Source organism: Cheilinus undulatus, linkage group 23, assembly GCF_018320785.1.
Source record: "Cheilinus undulatus linkage group 23, ASM1832078v1, whole genome shotgun sequence".
Lineage (NCBI taxonomy): Eukaryota > Metazoa > Chordata > Actinopteri > Labriformes > Labridae > Cheilinus > Cheilinus undulatus.
The window spans coordinates 4,003,267-4,022,647 of NC_054887.1; the positions used below are offsets into that span (position 1 = coordinate 4,003,267).

The following is a 19,381-nucleotide window of genomic DNA, read 5'->3' on the forward strand; positions in this document are numbered from 1 at the left end:
GAGTTAAGAAGCAATCAGCAGACCTCTGGGAGGACTCTATAGTAGTACTGGTGGTTTCTGGCTCCCACTGTTCAAGGGAAACAGCTGTGATGGCGGTGGAGGCAGTGGCCTCGCAGTTCAGCACACGGTGGTCCACCCTCCTGGTGTCCAGCTCCACCGCCTCTGACCTCAGGCACCACCAGCAACACAGGAGCATGACATCTCAGCCCCGCCCCGGCCCATGCCGGCCCACATGTCCCACACGAAACTGATCGACCAGCAGCGTGGAGAGGGTTCGGTTCAGGTCAGGCACACAAAATGCCTGGTTTGTAGAGGAAGTCCAGCTCCAGGTCTCACTGTTACCTCGGATAAACCCAGTGCAGCTCCAGTGCCAGTTTGAATGGAGTCCGAACCAAGTTGAGGCCTTAATTTGACTCCCAAGTCCAGCACAGGCCACAGGCTGAACTACAGGATGCATAAACACATAAAAACAAACACCTTCCTCTTTCCTGGAGCTAACTAAACAGCTCCCCTCTTCTCTTCTCCCCTCTTCCTCTTTTTCGAGCTTGGCCGCCTGTCATCTTGTTATCCTCTCTGCTTTAGATCCCTTCCCCCTGTCCTGTCCTGTCCTGTCCTGTCCTGTCCTGTCCTGTCCTCTGGTCTTCTGCTCCTCCCTCTGGCCTGCCTGCTGCTCACTGCCGCTCTACGGCTACCAGCAGATATTTATAGCAGCATCAGCAGCAGCAAGGATGCTCAAGACTACAGCTATCCAAGCTAGAGGTGCACAGAAAGAGAGAGGGAGGGGAAGAGGGAGAGGCAGAGAGAAAGGGGGGAGGGGCGGACAGTACAAGGGGGAAGTAGAGGGGGGGTTGACAGAAGAGAAATGAGATGGGGATGGAGGGAGCAGCTGATCCACTGCATCCAGCTGAGGCTGCAGTATTCACAGGCCCCACTATCTCTTAGTATCTCTCTACCCTCCCCTCTCTCTCTCTTACACAGATATAAACACACATTAACACTTTCACTCACCATTTATCCCCTTTTCTTACACTTCTACACACATAATAGTGCCTTATCACTCGTCCCGACACACTATCACACAACTTCTCAATCTCATTTACCCACTCTGCCTGCTTAATTTGCACCCCTCCTGAGTAAAGCACACACTTTGACACTCCCTCTTCCGTCCTCTTTAATATGCAATGCCTGTCCTTACGCGAGCTTTTAAAGGGGACGGTATAATTTAATAACCTGAAGTATGGGTTGGTTTCATGGCAGGGGCCGGTAAGAGCGTGTGGAGGCAGGCGATGAGAGGAGCAAGAGCAGATGAAATGCATTCTGAAGGTCACTTAGACTGCGGAACGTGCGCATTGCAATGAGCTCAGGGGAGAGGAGAGGTAAAGAGACAAAGAGAGGGAGAGTGAGAGAGTGCCTGCCAGAATCAGTGGACACCGCCTGGTGGGACAGTGACACTTACTGCTGTTATAGAGCATTGCTACTGACGCTAAGTCAACCAGGCCAAAAAAAAACATTCAAAAAGATAAGTATTATGTAATGTGGGAGCAAAAAAAAAGAGGCCCTATGCATAATTCAGAGAAAACGACAGCACTGGCACCACAGTGAATCAGGGACTGGAGAGCTGCTGGGAGTGAAGATCCAATTTCCTCACATCACCCATTCTGTGCTTTCCACATAGGTGCAGAATAAAGATGCCACAGCTACTAAATATAAAGCACAGTGATGACAATGTGTAACTATAATCCTTGGTGCAAAGCTATAGTAAAGTGGACAGAAAATTCTCTTCAGCTATTCAGAGTAGGAAGACAAGCTAAGTTCACTTTAACGCCTTCTTCTGTCAGTATTGATTTTTCAGGGTGGCGAGCATATTGCTATTATTTCTCCCCTGTTTAAAAATGTAATGCAGAATGGCTAAATCTAAGAAGCAAACACACAAGACACACTGGCATGCAGTAAACAAACACAGAAGGTGGAAGGAGGGGACAGGAAAATCTATTGGACAGCAGAGGCCAGAGCCCCGCCCACAGATGAGCGGTGCTCTCTGGCAGAGGCCTGATGGAGCCGCTGGGTACCACATCTTTTGGTAGCAAACCTTCACTGAGGCTACTAAAGTTTGAAAAGCAGAGGCTGGGAGATGAAGAGGTGGAAAGGTGACTGTAATGCATTTCAGCAAAGCGAAAAGATCTATGCAGATTGGTAAGAGATGTGCATGTCTGTCTAGCTAGTGGTTTATATTTCTGACTTTGGTAAAGGAGATCAGGGTTCAAACCCCAGTTGGTACCCAGTGTGGGCCCTTGGTCCTTAATACCTTTGAACATCTGTCAGATATAAGTTTCTGCTAAATGTGTCTGCCTTTAGACCTTAATCAAATATTTTAAGACTTTTTTCAAGACCCACTACATACATTTTAAGACTACTACATCTTTAATTTCTAACATACTATATCAATACACAGATACACATTTTGTGCCGATAGTAAGAAAAACAACAAAGGCAAGAAAATGTTGGTAGTATAACCCTCTTGTAGTATGCAAATTATGATTTTGACTAATGCAATAAGATAGCTGAATTGAAGGTCTCATTTTTAGCTTGGGCAGCCTAAAAGTAGATATGCATATATTTAGAAGAACCCATTCACCATTGATGCACTGCAGGCAAAGCTAAAAAGTAGAAAAGCATCATCATTTTGAAGAGAAAAAACTAAATGTGGTATAACTGCCCATTTTAGGATACTTATAATACTCTTAAATTCTGGGGGTTAAAAGTATTTAAAGCCTGCCAGCTATCTAGATTACTAAAAAAAAAATAAAACACTTAAGACTTTTTAAAACCATTTAAAAGCCTTTATTTTGGTCAAATTGATTAATCAACTTTTAATACTCTTTGAGAGCCTGCAGACACCCTGTGTATCTAGTTTGAATATTGCATTAGTTGCACCACAACTGCTCCATACGTTGGGATCGCATTAGCTTAAAGATTTAGAAAATGCTAGTGTGATTAAGAATATTTTTAATCTACATTTTTAGTGATAATGAGACAAAAACTATTCCCATGACTACAGCGTCTGTGTAGGTTCTCATTCATCTAGGTCATGGTTATCCAAGGCTGATTAATAGGTCGTTTCCACCAAGCGGTCCGGCTCAGTTTGATGTGAAACAGCACACATTTTTTTGCGTTTCCATAGAGCAAAAGTTGGAGAGGGTCCCAAAAAACTGACCTGTACCGTCCCACTTTTCGACACCCTTCTGTAGGGGTATCAATCTTACCTATCCATACCAGAAAGGTGGAGCTACACACACAACAATAGGGGGTTGTACTGATGTCACGTCAGCGCGACACAGCTGCTTGGCTCCGGGCTACAAAACACGGAAGTCTGTGCTGCGAGGAGCAGCGAAAATGAGAGAAAAAACTGTCTCCTTAAATCGTGGATAATTGGACCTGATCCAAACTGTTTTCTAGTCTGTGGATATTGATATCTGGCCACAAATCAAGTTTCCTGACTTTTATCTGGACCTCATTTTAAGAACACAAAGCAGAGCCTGGAGGCTTACATCAGCCTGGTCTATCCACGATGAATGTGAAATTAAATTAATGCTGAAGTTTTGTGAATACGAAGCCTTAGAACAGTTGATTCTCTGTACTGTAACTAGTTATTCATCTACTTCTTTCTTTAGGTAACTTCTGAAAACATCGCTCTGTGGCTGTTGAACATGTTTGTAAAATTTCAGGCTGCAGACTATTTTGAAACGAGATCAGCACACCCAGGATTTCTGACTTAATCTAGTTTGATTTTACACCAGCTAAACTTTTACCTTATTTTTAATGTGGCGATTTCTCACAGTACAGCTCTAAACTTTCATATTTTGTCTTAAAAACTGTTCTAGACTAGATATATTCACATATTAACGTATGTATATGTTACTGACAGCAGTTAACATCATTAAGATGTAGTTATTTTTTTAAAAAGCACTTTCAGCTGAAATAAAGCCGTTCAATGCTTATTCCCTACTGTCACTCATCCTTTCTATAACTCTGCATCTGGACCAGCAGGACTCCCGCTGCATGTGACTTCACATTCATAGCCTTTACAGCCCGCCCACCAAGTGAGGGCACGGGTGTCTGTGGAAACGCAAACTATTTTGGGGATTACCCTACCAAACCATACCAAACCGTACTGAATCAAACCGGACACCCTGATGGAAACACGGCTTAAGTGGCAACTGGGCTGGTCCCAAGTTCTTGAAGACATTTCGCCTCTTCTTCAAAAGGCTTCTTCAGATCCAGGAAAGGAGAGCACTGGCCTCCCTACAGAATAACAAGGATATCATCATCTTGCCTGCTGACAAAGAAAGATGCTCAGTTGTACTGGACACAGTGGAGTACCAGTCTAAAATGGCCTGCCTTCTCAATGACACCGGCACCTATGAAAGACTGAAAAGGGACCCCACCGGCTCATACAAGAAAAAGGTTGTGGACCTGCTGCAGTCTCTGGAGAAGGAACAAGTCATTGACAGGGTCCAGTAATACCGCCTCTACTAAGGAGAAGCCATTCCTTGCATCTGTGGACTTCTCGAGATACACAAGGATGCATCCCAACAACAGAAGCAATCAAGGCCATCAAGAAACCATTGCTACTGAAGAGTAGGGGTTGGGGGAAAAATCGATACAGCATAGCATTGCGATATTTTGTCTAGTGATATATCGTATTGTCTCATCCACTAAGTATCAATTTTTTCAGTCATTGCTAATATGAGCTGAAGTCTATGATAATGGAAAAATAAATTAATTTTTTTGTCCAGTGAGGTCGGCAGAGGTGACGGTCATAGAGCATGAGAAAGTTAGTATAACACACATGGCAGCACCAGGGGAAGGACATTAGGGATGTAAGCAGGGCACGAATGAGAGGGATATGAAACACAAGGGTTGCAAGAAGTGCTACATGAAAATAAAATACTGCAAAAATATGACAAACATGAGGGCAAGACTAATGCTAAATCAGCTGAACAGTTGAGAAAATGGTATAGATTGCAATATATGGTATCGCAATACTCACTGCAAAATGTTTAAAATCGCAATAATATCGAATCATGACCCAAATATCGTGATTATATCATATCATGGAGCCACTGGTGATTCCCACTCCTACTCGGGAGGGACCTGACAGGCAGAACAACACTCAAACCGGACCACATCTGCATGATGCTTGACCTCTGCCTCAACACAACTTAGTTCCAATACAACCAAGGTTTCTACAGACAGAAACACGGCTGTGCCATGGGCTCTCCTGTGTCTCCCATTGTGGCCAATCTCTACATGGAGGAAGTGGAGAACAGAGCTCTTTCTTCTTTCAGAGGAGTTACACTTGACATTGGTTCAGATATGTGGATGATACCTGGGTGAAGATTCAATCCATTGAAGTAGAACAGGGGTGGCCAACCCGCGGCTCACAAGCTGCATGCGGCTCTTTGCCTATCAGTGTGCGGCTGGTCGATCCGTTTATAAAAAAAATAAATTCATTGTTATGAGTGCAAAAAGCCCTTAAAAAATGTAACAGGCATGAGTGGGGCGAGTGAGAGAGGTGGAGTGCGCATGGGCAGGTGAGAGAGCGTGGATTTCGGAGGAAAAGGACAACAGTGCAGTCGTGATATTGCTGAACGAGAAATGGCTGGAAAAAACTGCACAGCCAAATGAAAGTATGAGGCCAAACACAGGACGTTTTTAGTAGAGTGGGAGAGGGATTTTTTCTTTGTTGAACATAATGGAAAGCCATTCTGTCTGATATGCCAGACGTCGTTGGGACATTTCAGAGTTTCAAATCTCAAGCGCCATTTCATCGCAATGCTCAAGTTACTCTCAATGTTTGTGTCAACATACGTTTGTGAGTCTGTGTTTTCTACCTTGAAACACGTGAAATCCAAGCACAGATCTGTACTGACTGACACACATGTGAAAGAACTGCTTTGAGTGGCCACAACGGAATACAAGCCAGATTTGAATAGGATTGTGGAGAGCAAGGAGTGCCAGAAGTCCCACTGAGAAAAAAAGAAGCATCAGTAAGCCAAAAGTCATTTCATATTCTGTTATTGTGACTCAAGGCCTTAGTTAAATATTGTAGTTATATTTTCGTATTTGGACTTGATTTAACTAAGTTTGTGTCTGAGTCTGAGAGGGGGAGAAAAGACAGAAAAAGGGAGAGACTGTGTGTGGTTGGGGGGGGGTTAAGAACACAGTATGAGAGAGAGGGAGAGGGTGTGTGTTTGTGTGAGTGTGTGTGTGTGGGGGGGGTGAAGAAAGACAGTATGAGAGAAGGAGAGACTGTGTATCTCTATTCACTGGTATTCAGTTGTGTGTGAGATATATAAATCTGGCTATGAAATTTGGAAATGTATTGATTTTCATTATGTTATTTCGTGTTTGTGTGACAGAGGGAGTGCATTTGTAAGCCCACATGCATGACATGGCTCTTTGTAGTATCACAGTAATTTTTATGGCTCTTGGTCTCTGACTGATTGGCCACCCCTGAAGTAGAAGCTTTTACCTCACATCTCAATGCAGAGGATGTCAAGTTCATCAGAGAGGACGTGAGAGAAGACAGTCTGGCCTTTCTTGACTGCACAGTGCAGACTGAGGAAGACAGAAGCCTCAACACCGAAGTTTACAGAAAACCCACCCACACAGACCAGTACCTTTATTGAATCTCACCATCCTTTCAACCACAAACTGGGAGTCATCAGAACTCTGAAACACAGGGCTCAGAAGATTCCAAAAACAACAGAAGGGAAGATGAAGGAAGAGAAACACCTCAGGGAAGCACTAAGAAAATGCAGCTATCCCATCTGGGCCTTCACCAAGACTTTTAAGAAGCGAGATACCAACAGAGAAGAGGAGAACAACAGGCGCCATAGCATTATAATTCCCTACTTGTCTGGTGTATCTGAAAAACTCAAGAGGATGTTCCACAAGCACATCATTCTGGTGCATGTCAAACCTTCCAACACCCTGACAGAAGCTTGTTCATCCCAAGGACAAAATACCCAGACCCAAGCAAAGCAATGTGGTATATGTGATTCGATGCAATGAAGAGTGCAACAGTTTGTACATCGGAGAAACCAAAAAACCTCTACAAAAATATATGGCACAACACAGGAGGGCCACCTCCTCTTGATAGGACTCTGCTGTCCACCTCCATCTTAAGGATTCAGGATATTCTTTTGATGACAACAACATCTCCATCCTATCCAAGGAAGACCGTTGGTTCGAGAGAGGTGTCAAGGAAGCCATTTTTGTCAAGATGGAGAAACCATCCCTGGACAGAGAGGGGGCCTAAGACACTTCCTATCACCTACATACAATGCAGTGCTGGATTCCTTCCACAAACGATCCACAGGGCCAAAGAACATGTGACCCTAACAACCTGGGAAATGCCCACTTTGTCACACCTCCAGAGGAAACAACTCTGCTAATGGTTGTCAGGTGACCACAAAGCTAATTTGCATAGCAATGGTCAGCCTATGCTATATACTCTGACTCTTCCACAGTCACCCTCAGAACTGAAGAAGCCTTTTGGAGAAGAGGTGAAACATCTTCAAGAACTTGCAACCAGTCCAGCTGTCTTTTTGATCAGCCTTGGCATGACTACAGTGGCAAGAAAATGTAAGTGAACCCTAGTTTTTTCTAGTTTTCTGCATTAATGGATCATCAAATATGATCTGATATGAATTCACACTGCATTCAGCATTATTATGCAAATTGGATTTTATTGTCATAAAAATGTAATGCTTTTGTTTTTCAGTTAAACTCGTGGATTGTATTGTGTGTCATGGCTCTTTGGATCACTGAAATCAATCTCAGACACCTGTGATCATTAGTTTGCCTGGTGAGCCCACTTAAAGGAAAATTACTTAGGAAGGGCGTTTCACGTTATAAAAACATTAGATATTTCAAGAAAACTTCAGCGTGATCATCGTACTGTGAAGAAATTTGAGGCTGATTCAGAGCACAGACGGGTTCACGCAGATAAAAGCATAATGAGGAAGGTTTCTGACAGACAAATTCATCAGATTAAGAGAGCAGCTGCTAAAATGCAATTACAAAGCAGCAAACAGGTATTTGAAGCTGCTGGTGCCTCTGGAGTCCCACCAACCTCAAGGTATTGGATCCTCAAGAGGCTTGCAGTCGTGCATAAACCTATGATTCAGTCGCCCCTAACCTTATCCAAACAAGTGCAGGAGCCAAAAATATAATAAGTGCATCTGTGTTGCTGTTTGCAATATAAGAAACAGGGATGCATGATATTATCAGCCTAATATCTGCAAATAAAAGCTAAAAAAGGCAAAAATCAGTCTCGACAGATATCAAAACTTTTGCATCCATCCAGGCCGTTAACATCAGCATATATGGACTGTAAAATCTGGCCATATATACTAATAAATTTAGGCTAGACCAACAGAACTAAGTTGTAAGTTGAAATCTTTTTATCATCCTGATTCTTTAAACTTTAAAGGGTGCTGTCAGAAAAAAAAGGTTGTGCCTTTTTTCATCCTCAAACCTTAAATTGTGTTCAAAGGACTGAATTTTTAGTTATGTAAAACATATTTAAATATCGGTATCTATATCGGCTTAGATATCGGCATATCGGATCCCTAACAGAAACAAATAATTTTGACGTTCAGCATGAAGTTTGAAGTATAGCATGTTGAGACTACTAATCTTGATGATGTTTTCATGGTTAAATGAAATTAAAGAAATAATAATCAATTATTAAATTGTTATGTACCAACGCCTTTCCTTTCCAAAACACTTTCCTTTAACTGCTTGCTTCTAATTCTTTAAAATACTACTCATTTATACTGTGTTTTCAAAAAATGCCCTTTGATTTGATATTTTCAGTTTCTCTTTAAGAAACAGAAAAATGCATCATTTTTCCAATTTTTACGCAAATCAAAAAGTTATTTCATGTAAAGAAAATTTAAGAGGTTTGTATTGCATTTTTACAATCTGAGACAGAAGCATTTATTGATTTTTTAGCTTTTTTCTTGAAGAAATCCCACTGTGAGCTGCACTGAATCATGAGTTGATTTTGCTAACATCCCTGGGCTCAGAGAAAAACTTTTACATCTGCATGAATTATAACAAATTCTTGTGGTGAGGATTTCTTACATCTTAGTGTGAATGTTTTAACTTGGTGATGCATAAGAGTGAGAGATTAACAGGTGAATCAATCACATGTTTTGCATAATCTTCCGCCTTATGTCGATCACTGCGGGAGAAAATCAGGTGTGAAATACAGGCGAATGCTGACTAAGGTACCCAGAGGCTCTGGAAGGCCATTTGTAGAGAGCACTGCTGTCGCTAGAGAAAATTCCTAAAGAGATCGATCCTTATTTAGTCCCTTCCCCCTCCCTGCTATCAGCTCTAACAGCTGAAACTGCAACATCATGAGATAGCTTTAAGCCCCAAAGTACAGCCACAGACAGATCTGTAGAAGACAAAGATTGGCAGACTTCAAAACAGAAAAAGGTAGTATATTCTGAAGGAATCTGAATCAAACTTAATGCATTTCTTAGTAAAATTACTGATTTATAAGCAAACATGATTCAAGTTTGCTGTGGGTTGTTTGTGAAATGCTACAGACTATCTCTGGCTGTTGGCATCCACACCCACCCCTCATCTACTCAGCCCACTACTAAGCCTTACTTCCTGCTGTTGAAGCTGCTGTTATGATTGTTTGTGAGAGATGAAGGCGAGATCTTTGGCAAAGCAGAGAGATTGGAAGCACCAGATGACCTTCAAAAGATAAAGAATAGAATCATGAGTTAGAGTAGAGGAAAAATAAGGAGCTGTTCAAGAAAAGGTGCGCGAGTGTCAATTAAATCAAACGGAGATGAATTAAATCAAACAGAAGAATATGTCAGCAACAAAAGTCAAGCAAAGAGGCAAAGTCATAGAGAGAGGGGATTTTTGAAGATGATGAGGTGCTGTAGTGACGCTGTGGGAAAACTTTACAACTGTTGGACAATTTCATTCTGTGATATCAAAAAGGATTAATTATACTGTCTGTCTAGAAAGGGAGTTCTGGATACGAGGCACACCAGACCAATTTAAAAAGTCCTAAACTGTACACTGACGATGTGTGACCTTTTGTGTGGGATAGGGGGGCGTGCATCAGTGGTAACTCTATATTTTGTCCTACATTTAACAGAGCAATAAAAGGAAGGTGATGTGCTGTTCACTCACTTCGATGCTGTGGAGCCTCGGGGCCATGTGCCATCCTCATTCTTCTGCTCTATTACAAGAACCTGTGGGAGATGATGGGAAGAAAAGAGGGCTCCATCTGTTTCAGAAGGATTTAGGAAACATGACAGTGTCATCTGCAATAATATAGGTAAGGGAGATTAAGGATGGCATCTGATTCTGGGAAAAACAAGCAGAGTTTAATGCAGAAGCATCTAAAGTACATTTAAAAAGAATTCACTCCCTGGGATGTTTCACCCTTTAATCAATCATGGTCAATATAATTTTGCTTTTTTTGGCAAAAAAAAAAAACTCTTTAATGTCAAAATGAAAACAGATGTCTGCAAAGTGATGTCTATTAAATAAATGTATGCAATGTAAAATAAGTGACTGCATAAATATTCACTCCTTTCATGATAGTATTTAGTAGAGTCACCTTTGGCTGCAATCACAGCTCTGAGTCTGTGTGGATGGGTCTCAGTCAGGCTTTAACATCTGGACACTGAAATTTTACTCTGTTCTTCTTTGCTGAACTGCTCAAGCTCTGTCAGGTTGCACAGGGATCAGGCACGAACAGCCCTTTTTAAATCCAGCCACAAATTCTCGACTGGATTGAGGTCTGAGCTTTGACTCGGCCACTCCAGAGAATTCCCCTTGTTGTCTTTAAACCATTTCTGTGTAGCTTTCACTGCATGCTTCAGGTCATTGTGTTGCTGGAAAATAAATCTTCTCCCAAACCAAGAAGCATCCCTGCAGCATGATGCTGCCACCACCGTGCTCCACAGTGGGGATGGCGTGTTTGTGGTGCCCAACGGCCAAAAAGCTCCATTTTGGTCTCATCAGACCAAAGAACTTTCTCACACTTGACCATGGAGTCTCCCACTTGCCCTCTGTTGAACTCTAGTCCTCTGGTCTGGGTTTTCTCCATAAGTGTCTTTCTCTCTGCCACTCTCCCATAAAGCTTTGACTGGTGAAGAGCAGTTGTTGTCTGCAGAGTCTCTCTCATCTCAGCTGCTGAAGCTTGGAACTCCTTCAGAGCAGTCATAGGTGTCTTGGTGGACTCTCTCACTAGTCTCCTTCTTGCACGCTCGATGTGCCACATTCCTTGCATATCTTGATGATGGATTTAACTAAACTCTGGGGGATGTTCAGTGCCTTGGACATTTTTGTTTCCATCCCCTGACTTACACTTTTCAGTAGCCTTTTCTCTGAGTTGCTTGGAGTGTTCCCTTGTCTCCATGGTGTAATGGTAGCCAGGAACACTGATGAACCAGCGACTAGACCTTCCAGACACAGGCGTCTACAACAATCTCTTAGGACATGTCCACTGCACTCAGGTGATCCCCATTTCACTAACTGGGAGACTGCTACCGCTAAATGCCTGGGCCTCTGTTGAATTAGGTCAGTCAATTTAAAGGCGGTGAATATTTAGACAGTCACTTATTTTACCTTAAATATTTTCATTTAAATGGCATTACTTTGTAGAAGTCGGTTTTCATTTTGACATTAAATTTTGTCAAAAAAGCTAAGTCACATTGACCACTATGTGTTTATAAAATCATTTAAAGAGTGAAACATCAAAGGGCGTGGTTATTTTTTATAAATAATGTGTGTTTACCTACATTAAACATTTACTCAGCTCTAGAAAAAGTTAAATTGCTCCCAGAGATTTCCAGGATTAAAAAGGAATTAAATAGACAGCTCAGAATAAATGGGGTGTTTGAATGAACAAAAAAAAAGTAAACAATTGGAAAACAGTTGCTGTTCAAATATTTGTAACTTTTCATACAGTAGCTGCATCTAGTGTAGAAAGACAAGGAGCTGAATGGAACTTATCCACTGTTTCACTTAGCAGGGATTTGTGTGAGGCTCAGCAATCCTCTGGAACAGCTGCTGGTGCGATCTGAAGCCTGCAGGCTCATTGTTGGCAGGTGCTGAAATCAAACTGGGATTGCATAGAGACTATTCTCCTCTAATCGACTGCCAAGTGGATGCCAGGACATACTTGCACAGTTTAAGCAGCTTACATGGAGAGGTGGTGGGCCTCCCGTGGCAGCATATACAGAGATGTTACCAGTTCTCGCTTAAGTTACAGGGGAATTTCTGATTTTATATAATTAAAAGTCAAAAGGAGTCCTTTTAAATTACTGGATGTCTGATAGAGCTGGCATCAGATAAGTTAGACTGCCCTCTAGAGGTCATGTCAGTCCCTACCTGTCCTTGGTAGAGGCCAGCGTCTTGGATGGTGCTGTCAGGCTTGTTGAGAGGCTCAAAGGTGTTGCTCATGTACCTGTTCCACAGCCTGGTCTCCTTCTCATCAGGGATGCTGAACAGCTTCCTCATGTCCTTCTCTATCATGTCTGCAGCAAAGATAATGACATGAGCTTATGAGCACATCCATGGTTGGTAACTGACTAAAAAACACAATTTATAGAGACCTTCCTACAAAGAAGAGGGAGAACAGAATGGTTAATCGTTTAACAAAAGGGAGGAAGTAATCACTCCGTTTAACTGTTCTTATGTTTGGCATGTTCCTATCAACATTATCAATAGAGCTTCATAATAACCGATCAATTCTTCCACTCAAGTGGCTATCCATCGAACTGCCAGGAACTTCAGATTAATTTGTTTGGACAAAAAGACCCTGACTAAGTGTTTTTGCGGAGTGACAGAATGGAAGCAACAATATTTTGTTCACCAATCTTTATCTATTCATTCATTTAATTTTCTTTCTGAAAATTTCTCCCCTTTGTTTATTTTTTCATGTATTTTTGGATTGTTTATGTATTTCTATATGTAAGGTGCATTCAGAAAGTATTCACACCCAGATTCTGTTAACTCACCACCCCATAATGACAAAGCAAAAAAATAATTTTGGAACATTTTGCAAATTTACCAAAAATAAAAACTGAAATCACAACACTTGAACTTTAGCTCAGGTTACTCCTATTTCTCTGGATCTTTGCCAAGATGTTTCTACAACTAGACTGGAGTCTACCTGTGGTAAATTAAACTGATTGAACATCATTTGGAAAGGCATGCGCCTCTCTACAGAAGGCCTCACAGCTGACAGAGCAAAAACCAAGCCATGAGGTCAAAGGAACTGCCTGCAGAGCAGAGAGACAGGATTTCTGACAGGCACAGATCTGGGGCCAAACTTAGCAATCAGGGGAGAAGGGTCTTAGTAAGAGAGGAGACCAAGAACCTGATGGTCACTCTGACTGAGCTCCAGAGATCCTGTGTGGAGATGGGACAAAGTTCCAGAAGGACAACCATCACTGCAGCCCTCACTGATCTGGCTTAATGGCAGAGTGGCTAAACAGAAGCCTCTCCTCAGTGCAAAACACACAAAAGCCCATCTAGTGTTTGCAAAGACCTCACCCCCCAGATCTCTGTAGCTCAGTCAGACTGACCACCAGGTTCACCTCAACTTCCAAGCTTCTTCCATTTGAGAATTCTGGAGGAACTGTCAGTGCAGCAGTCATTTTCGTAGCCTTCCCCAGATCTGTGCCTGTCAACAATCCTGTCTCTGAGCTCTGCAGGCAGTTCCTTTGACCTCATGGCTTGGTTTTTGCTCTGTCAGCTGTGAGGCCTTCTATGGAGAGGCACATGCCTGTCCAAATCATGTCCAATCAGTTCAATTTTGCACAGGTGGACTCAAACAAGGTGTAGAAACATCTCAACAAAGATCCAGAGAAATAGGAGGAACCTGAGCTAAAGTTACAGTGTTTGAACTACGGTTCTGAATACTTATGCCAATGTAACATTTCCCTTTTTCATTTTTAATAAATTTGCAAAAAAGTTCTAAAATTCAGTTCATCATTAAGGGGTTCCTGAGTGCAGATTAATGAGGGCAAACAATTCAACTGTATTATGAGGCTGCAACATAAAAAAGTTGAAAAAAGCAAGGGGGGTCTGAATACGTTTTGAAAGCGCTGTATATTTGCATGCTGGGGCAGGAGCATGAACAGTACAGGAACGCAGTATCAAATGTGACTTTTATTGTCTATGAGGATTTCCTCATATAATCTGTCATTGAAACATTCTCAGATGAGGATGTTTTATACCTCTGATTGTTGTAAATATTCAATAAAGTGTGTCAAGATGACTGCAGGCACTGGTCTCCTTTTGTGCATGTGCATAAAGTAGGGGTGTGACAAGATCTCATGCAATGAGATTTTGCAAGATTGAGACATAACAAAACGTCTGAATGAAGTGGATCCATAGAAATTTATCCTCAAGGTGTAAAACACACTAAAAGATAAAAAATTCCTGTGCAGAGTCTCAGTGAAAAAAAACGGATATTTGTTATTTTGATTCAGTGCTTCAACTCTTCTGTTTAATCTCACTGCGTCTGTATTCATCATGCATGCATCAGCTGGTGTCTGCATGATATATTACTGTTATTCTGGTGTACACTGAAGCTGTAAAGCAGATTTAAGTTTGTTTGTGTTGTGTTGTTGTTCGTGTGTCTGGTCATGTTTCTTTTTCCTCCAAAAACTGAAGATCTAACTCATAACAAACAGGCTCTGTTTGCCGTTTGTCTGACTCATGCACTGTTGATGTCTGAGCTTTTTTTTTGGGAGGGGGGGTCACCGATGCTACGATCGAAATGATGCAGCTCTTTACATGTTACAGTAGGAATGTGTGGTATTACAGAATCACTGGGGCTTTAAAATGGCCACAGTAGTGTTTTAATCACCATCATGGAGATGGTTATGTGTAATGAAAACATGCTTATAATAAATGCAAAATTACGTTGCTGGTGTGGAAGCTTGCATTGATTTGGAACAGGTTCAAAAAATAAATATTCCATGCAAATTATTTCCACAAAAAATGCATCTGTTGTGCAAGGACCTTAAGTTTATAAACTGGATTTAATATTTTATAGGCTATTAAATTTAAGTTACCCTAAAACCCCCGAGTCTGCCCCATGGCAGGATGGTTTGACCTATCCTTGCACATGAATACAATCACTGTATTCACAATCACTCCAGTCATAAAAGGTTAATGGTTTATTTTGTGGGAAGAAAAGTTTATCTGTAACTAAGCTCACGAATTCAGTTTGAGAAGAGCTCTTTATTATGATCCCAAGAAGGGCACTAAGCTGTCTTTTTTAATAAAGTCATTTTTTTTTACAAGTTTTTAGTTCTTTCTAGGTCTCTGTTTTCATTTCCAAATAGTTCCAGAGAGACCACTAGAGCTCATCGATGTTTTGCACACTGATGGTTTTATATGTGGAAACTGTAAGATTAAAATGTGACAACATAATCAAGAAAACGCAGATAGTACTTGTTATGTAGAATGCAAATAAAGCTTTCTTTTAGCAGTGCTAACATTAACAGACTGTGCTAGTATTACATTACACTGTAAAGCATCTTTGCATTTGCAAAAAATCTTAACAAGTGTCACCCCAGAACTCAGCTCCAACACCTTCCCCTCCCACCTTCTCCCAGAAAACTTGCATTTAACTTCACTGACATGCAAACATCACTCGGCTACATAACTTGCTTGCTGAGGAGACGCAGAGGAGCTTTAATGATGAACTGATAGATTAGTAGGCCAGAAGATAAACAAGCATGCAGGCTGACGTCAGATCTGTTGGATTCATCAGAATTTCAAGTACAGTCACTAGAAAAAGTATGTGAACCCTTTGGGATTTCTTGGATTTCTGCATAAAATGGTCATCAGATGCGTTCCGATCTTCATCTAATTCACAACAATAGACAAACACAGTCTGCTTAAACTAATACTGCACAAAAAATGATATGTTTTCATGTTTTTATTGAACAGCACATGTAAACATTCACAGTGCAGGGTGGAAAAAGTATGTGAACCCCTAGGCTAATGACTGGTTGACCCTCCTTTGGCAGCAATAACCTCAACCAAACGTTTCCTGTAGTTGCAGATCAGACCTGCACAATGGTCAGGAGGAATTTTGGACCATTCCTCTTTACAAAACTGTTTCAGTTCAGCAATATTCTGGGATGTCTGGTGTGCATCGCTCGCTGGAGGTCATGCTACAGCATCTCAATCGAGTTGAGGTCAGGACTCTGACTGGGCCACTCCAGAAGGCATGTTTTCTACTGTTGAAGCCATTCTGTTGTTGATTTACTTCTATGCTTTGGGTCGTTGTCCTGTTGCATCACTCATCCTCTGTTGAGCTTCAGTTGGTAGACAGATGGTCTTAAGTTTTCCTGCAAAATGTCTTGATAAAATTGGGAATTCATTTTTCCGTCAATGACAGCAATCTGTCCATGCCCTGAGGCAGCAAAGCAGCTCCAAACCATGAAGCAATGTGTTTTTTGGACAGCAGTGGCTTCCTCCGTGGCGTCCTCTCATGAACTTCATTCTTGTTTAATGTTTTACTTATTGTAGGTTTGTCAACACAAATGTTAGTAAGTGCCAGAGACTTCTGTAAGTCTTTAGCTGACACTCTAGGAGTCTTCTTCACCTCATTGAGCATTCTGCGCTGTGTTCTTACAGTCATCTTTACAGGACGACCACGCCTAGGGAGAGTAGCAACGGTGCTGAACCTTCTCCATTTGTAGACAGTCTGTCTTACCATGGACACATGAACATCAAGGCTTTTAGAGATACTTTTGGAACCCTTCTCAGCTTCATGCAAGTCAACAATTTTTGATCGCAGGTCTTCTGAGAGCTCTTTTGCGCCAGGCATGGTTCACATCAGGCAATGCTTCTTGAGAACAGCAAATTCAACACTGGTGTGTGTTTTTTTACAGGGCAGGGCAGCTTTAACCAACACATCCAATCTCACCACATCGATTGGACTCCAGGTTGGCTGACTCCTGGCTCCAATTAGCTCTTGGAGAAGTCATTAGCCTAGGTGTTCACATACTTTTTCCACCCTGCACTGTGAGTGTTTAAATGGTTTGATCAATAAAAACATTAAAACATATTTTTTGTACGGTATTAGTTTAAGCAGACTGTGTTTGTCTATTGTTGTGAATTAGATGAAGATCAAACACATTTGATGCCCAATTTATGCAGATACAGAAAAACCAGCCTACACACTTTTTTGAAAAACTGAAAACATCTAAAAAAAATTTAAGACCTTATGGTCCTGCTTTTAAGACTTTTTAAATACTTTCTAACAGGACTTGCTAAATTGACCTATCAGTTTGTAATACTTTCTTAGACTCTGCAGACACCCTGTTATGCTGTTGGTTTTTTTCTGTTGTTTTCTGATTGTTTGTTTTGTCTTCTTTTGAGACCCACAGCATTTTGTAAAAGGACTGGATGGATACAACCCAGTCATGTGCTTCTATATTTGCCCTGCTTAAATAAAACCCAGCTAGGAAAGAGGTGAACAACTTTAATGGCCTAAATCCAAAAATTCAGTCACACGTAGATATCAGTGTTTTCACATGTTTACAGCAACCTCAGACAACAGATTTAGTGTGTTAAGACACAAAGTTTGGATTTTACTTTACAGGGTCTTTAACCAGAGTGTAATGAATGAGACAAAGCATGAGATTAATTGCAGTTTAAGAACATTTGTGCACTAATTGTGATTAATGCAATAAATCCTGGTAGCCCTAGTAGTAAAAGCTGAGGATGTGATAAACCAGTGGTTCTCAACTTGTCCGGCCTCAGGACCCAAGAGTCTGTCTTACAACAGATTGCGACCTAAGTTTCTAAAAATATGTCAACAACGCATGTTTTTTGTTGCAGTTTGGACCAAAACACCTTATATAAAAAAGAAAAGGGACAAAACTGGCAAACTTGACACCCTCTTTCTCCATCATTATGTGTCATTTTTTGCCAGTTCTCAGAACTTGTGAAATTAATTCATTATCATGGGAAAAGCAGCCATTTATTGCAAGAGGAGGAGATAAATTAGTTAAAACATTGATCAAACATTTAAATTTATCCAATTTCACAGTAAAACCGGTTAGAATAAAATGCATCAATGCAATTCCAATTAGGATCTCAAGTCTTTTGCCACCATTTTTTCAGACACCTAGTCGCGACCCACTGAAAACTGCTCCACGACCCACTTTTGGGTCCCTACCCACCAGCTGAGAAGCACTGTGATAAACTGTTAAAACGCATAGAGATGCATTTTGATTTGGCGTGTTAAAAATGCACAGTGAGTCATGACTTGACAACCAACAGAATGTGAATGACACCTGATTGTCGCCATTTATTTGAAATTCATCGCTGGAAATGAATGCTGTGTTTTTTTGTGTCTTGTGATCGCTCGTTTTGTAATGTGTAATACCTGTATGTACAGAATCTGTGAAAATGAATTTCCCTGAAGGGACAATAAACTAAATAACTAACTAACATCTTAACATTGCAACATGATTACAAGTTAGAATATCTCAACATGAGTTTAGTGTCTCGTCACACCACTAAAGCAATGTTTGAGTAAAGAAGAAAGAATATTGCCTGAGCATGTGCATGTGTACACATCCTGATGATCACAGCAGCCGCCATGAAGTCATGTTGTGATTAAAGTTGTCAAAGCAAGGCATTCACGTGTATCAAAGTTACCAAAGCAGCAGAGTAAGTGAAGATTAACTGATAATCCATGGATATGAACACGTTTAGTCTAGCCATATTTAAGTCAACTTTGAATTCCTTACAGGGCAGTCCATTTAATCAGCAGTGGGAATAAAATGACTCAGACCTACCTATTGTGTCAGCTTTACTGAAGCGTCTGGTGATCACATTGTCCATGTTGCTGTCTTCACAGAGCTTCAGCTCCGTCAGGTACACCTCCACCTTGCAGTGTTTTACGAACATACCCTGTTCCACAACCTGGATAAAACACAGGGAAATACTCAACTGTAACACTTATTTATTTAATGAACACATAACAGATATGTCGCAAAGATACAAACAGCTATATTAATAATAATGCACTTAAAGTTTAAACAGAAACCACAGTAACAAATAACATTCTTTCTTTCAGTTATAAGTGGCTTGAATAAAACAGAATTAGCTCAGTACACTGAAAGGTACATGCCACACTAATATCATTTGCGCCCACATTTATACACTGATAGCTGAAAGATGCTCTGCCACATTATCTAATCTCTTTCACACATACTCTCACACCCAGTGGCTGTGGGAGCAATTTAGGGTCCAGGATCTAACCTGAGGACACTCAAACATGTAGACC

The 19,381-nt window shown here is 41.2% G+C and overlaps 1 protein-coding gene across 4 annotated transcripts in view; it reads right to left on the reverse strand.

Annotated features, from left to right (window-relative positions):
• The window catches only part of LOC121505422 (ubiquitin carboxyl-terminal hydrolase 15-like), a 48,667-nt gene that overhangs the window by 25,839 nt on the left and 3,447 nt on the right, over positions 1–19,381 (reverse strand). For 2 of the 4 annotated variants that reach the window (XM_041780746.1, XM_041780748.1), the window contains 4 exons: positions 18,891–19,017; positions 12,445–12,590; positions 10,234–10,295; positions 9,694–9,783 (listed from right to left, as the gene is read on the reverse strand). In XM_041780746.1, coding sequence (XP_041636680.1) covers positions 9,694–9,783; positions 10,234–10,295; positions 12,445–12,590; positions 18,891–19,017 — 425 coding nt within the window. Of the gene's footprint in view, positions 1–23; positions 3,096–9,693; positions 9,784–10,233; positions 10,296–12,444; positions 12,591–18,890; positions 19,018–19,381 lie in introns of those variants that run through there. The other 2 variants (XM_041780747.1, XM_041780749.1) reach the window with 2 other exon arrangements.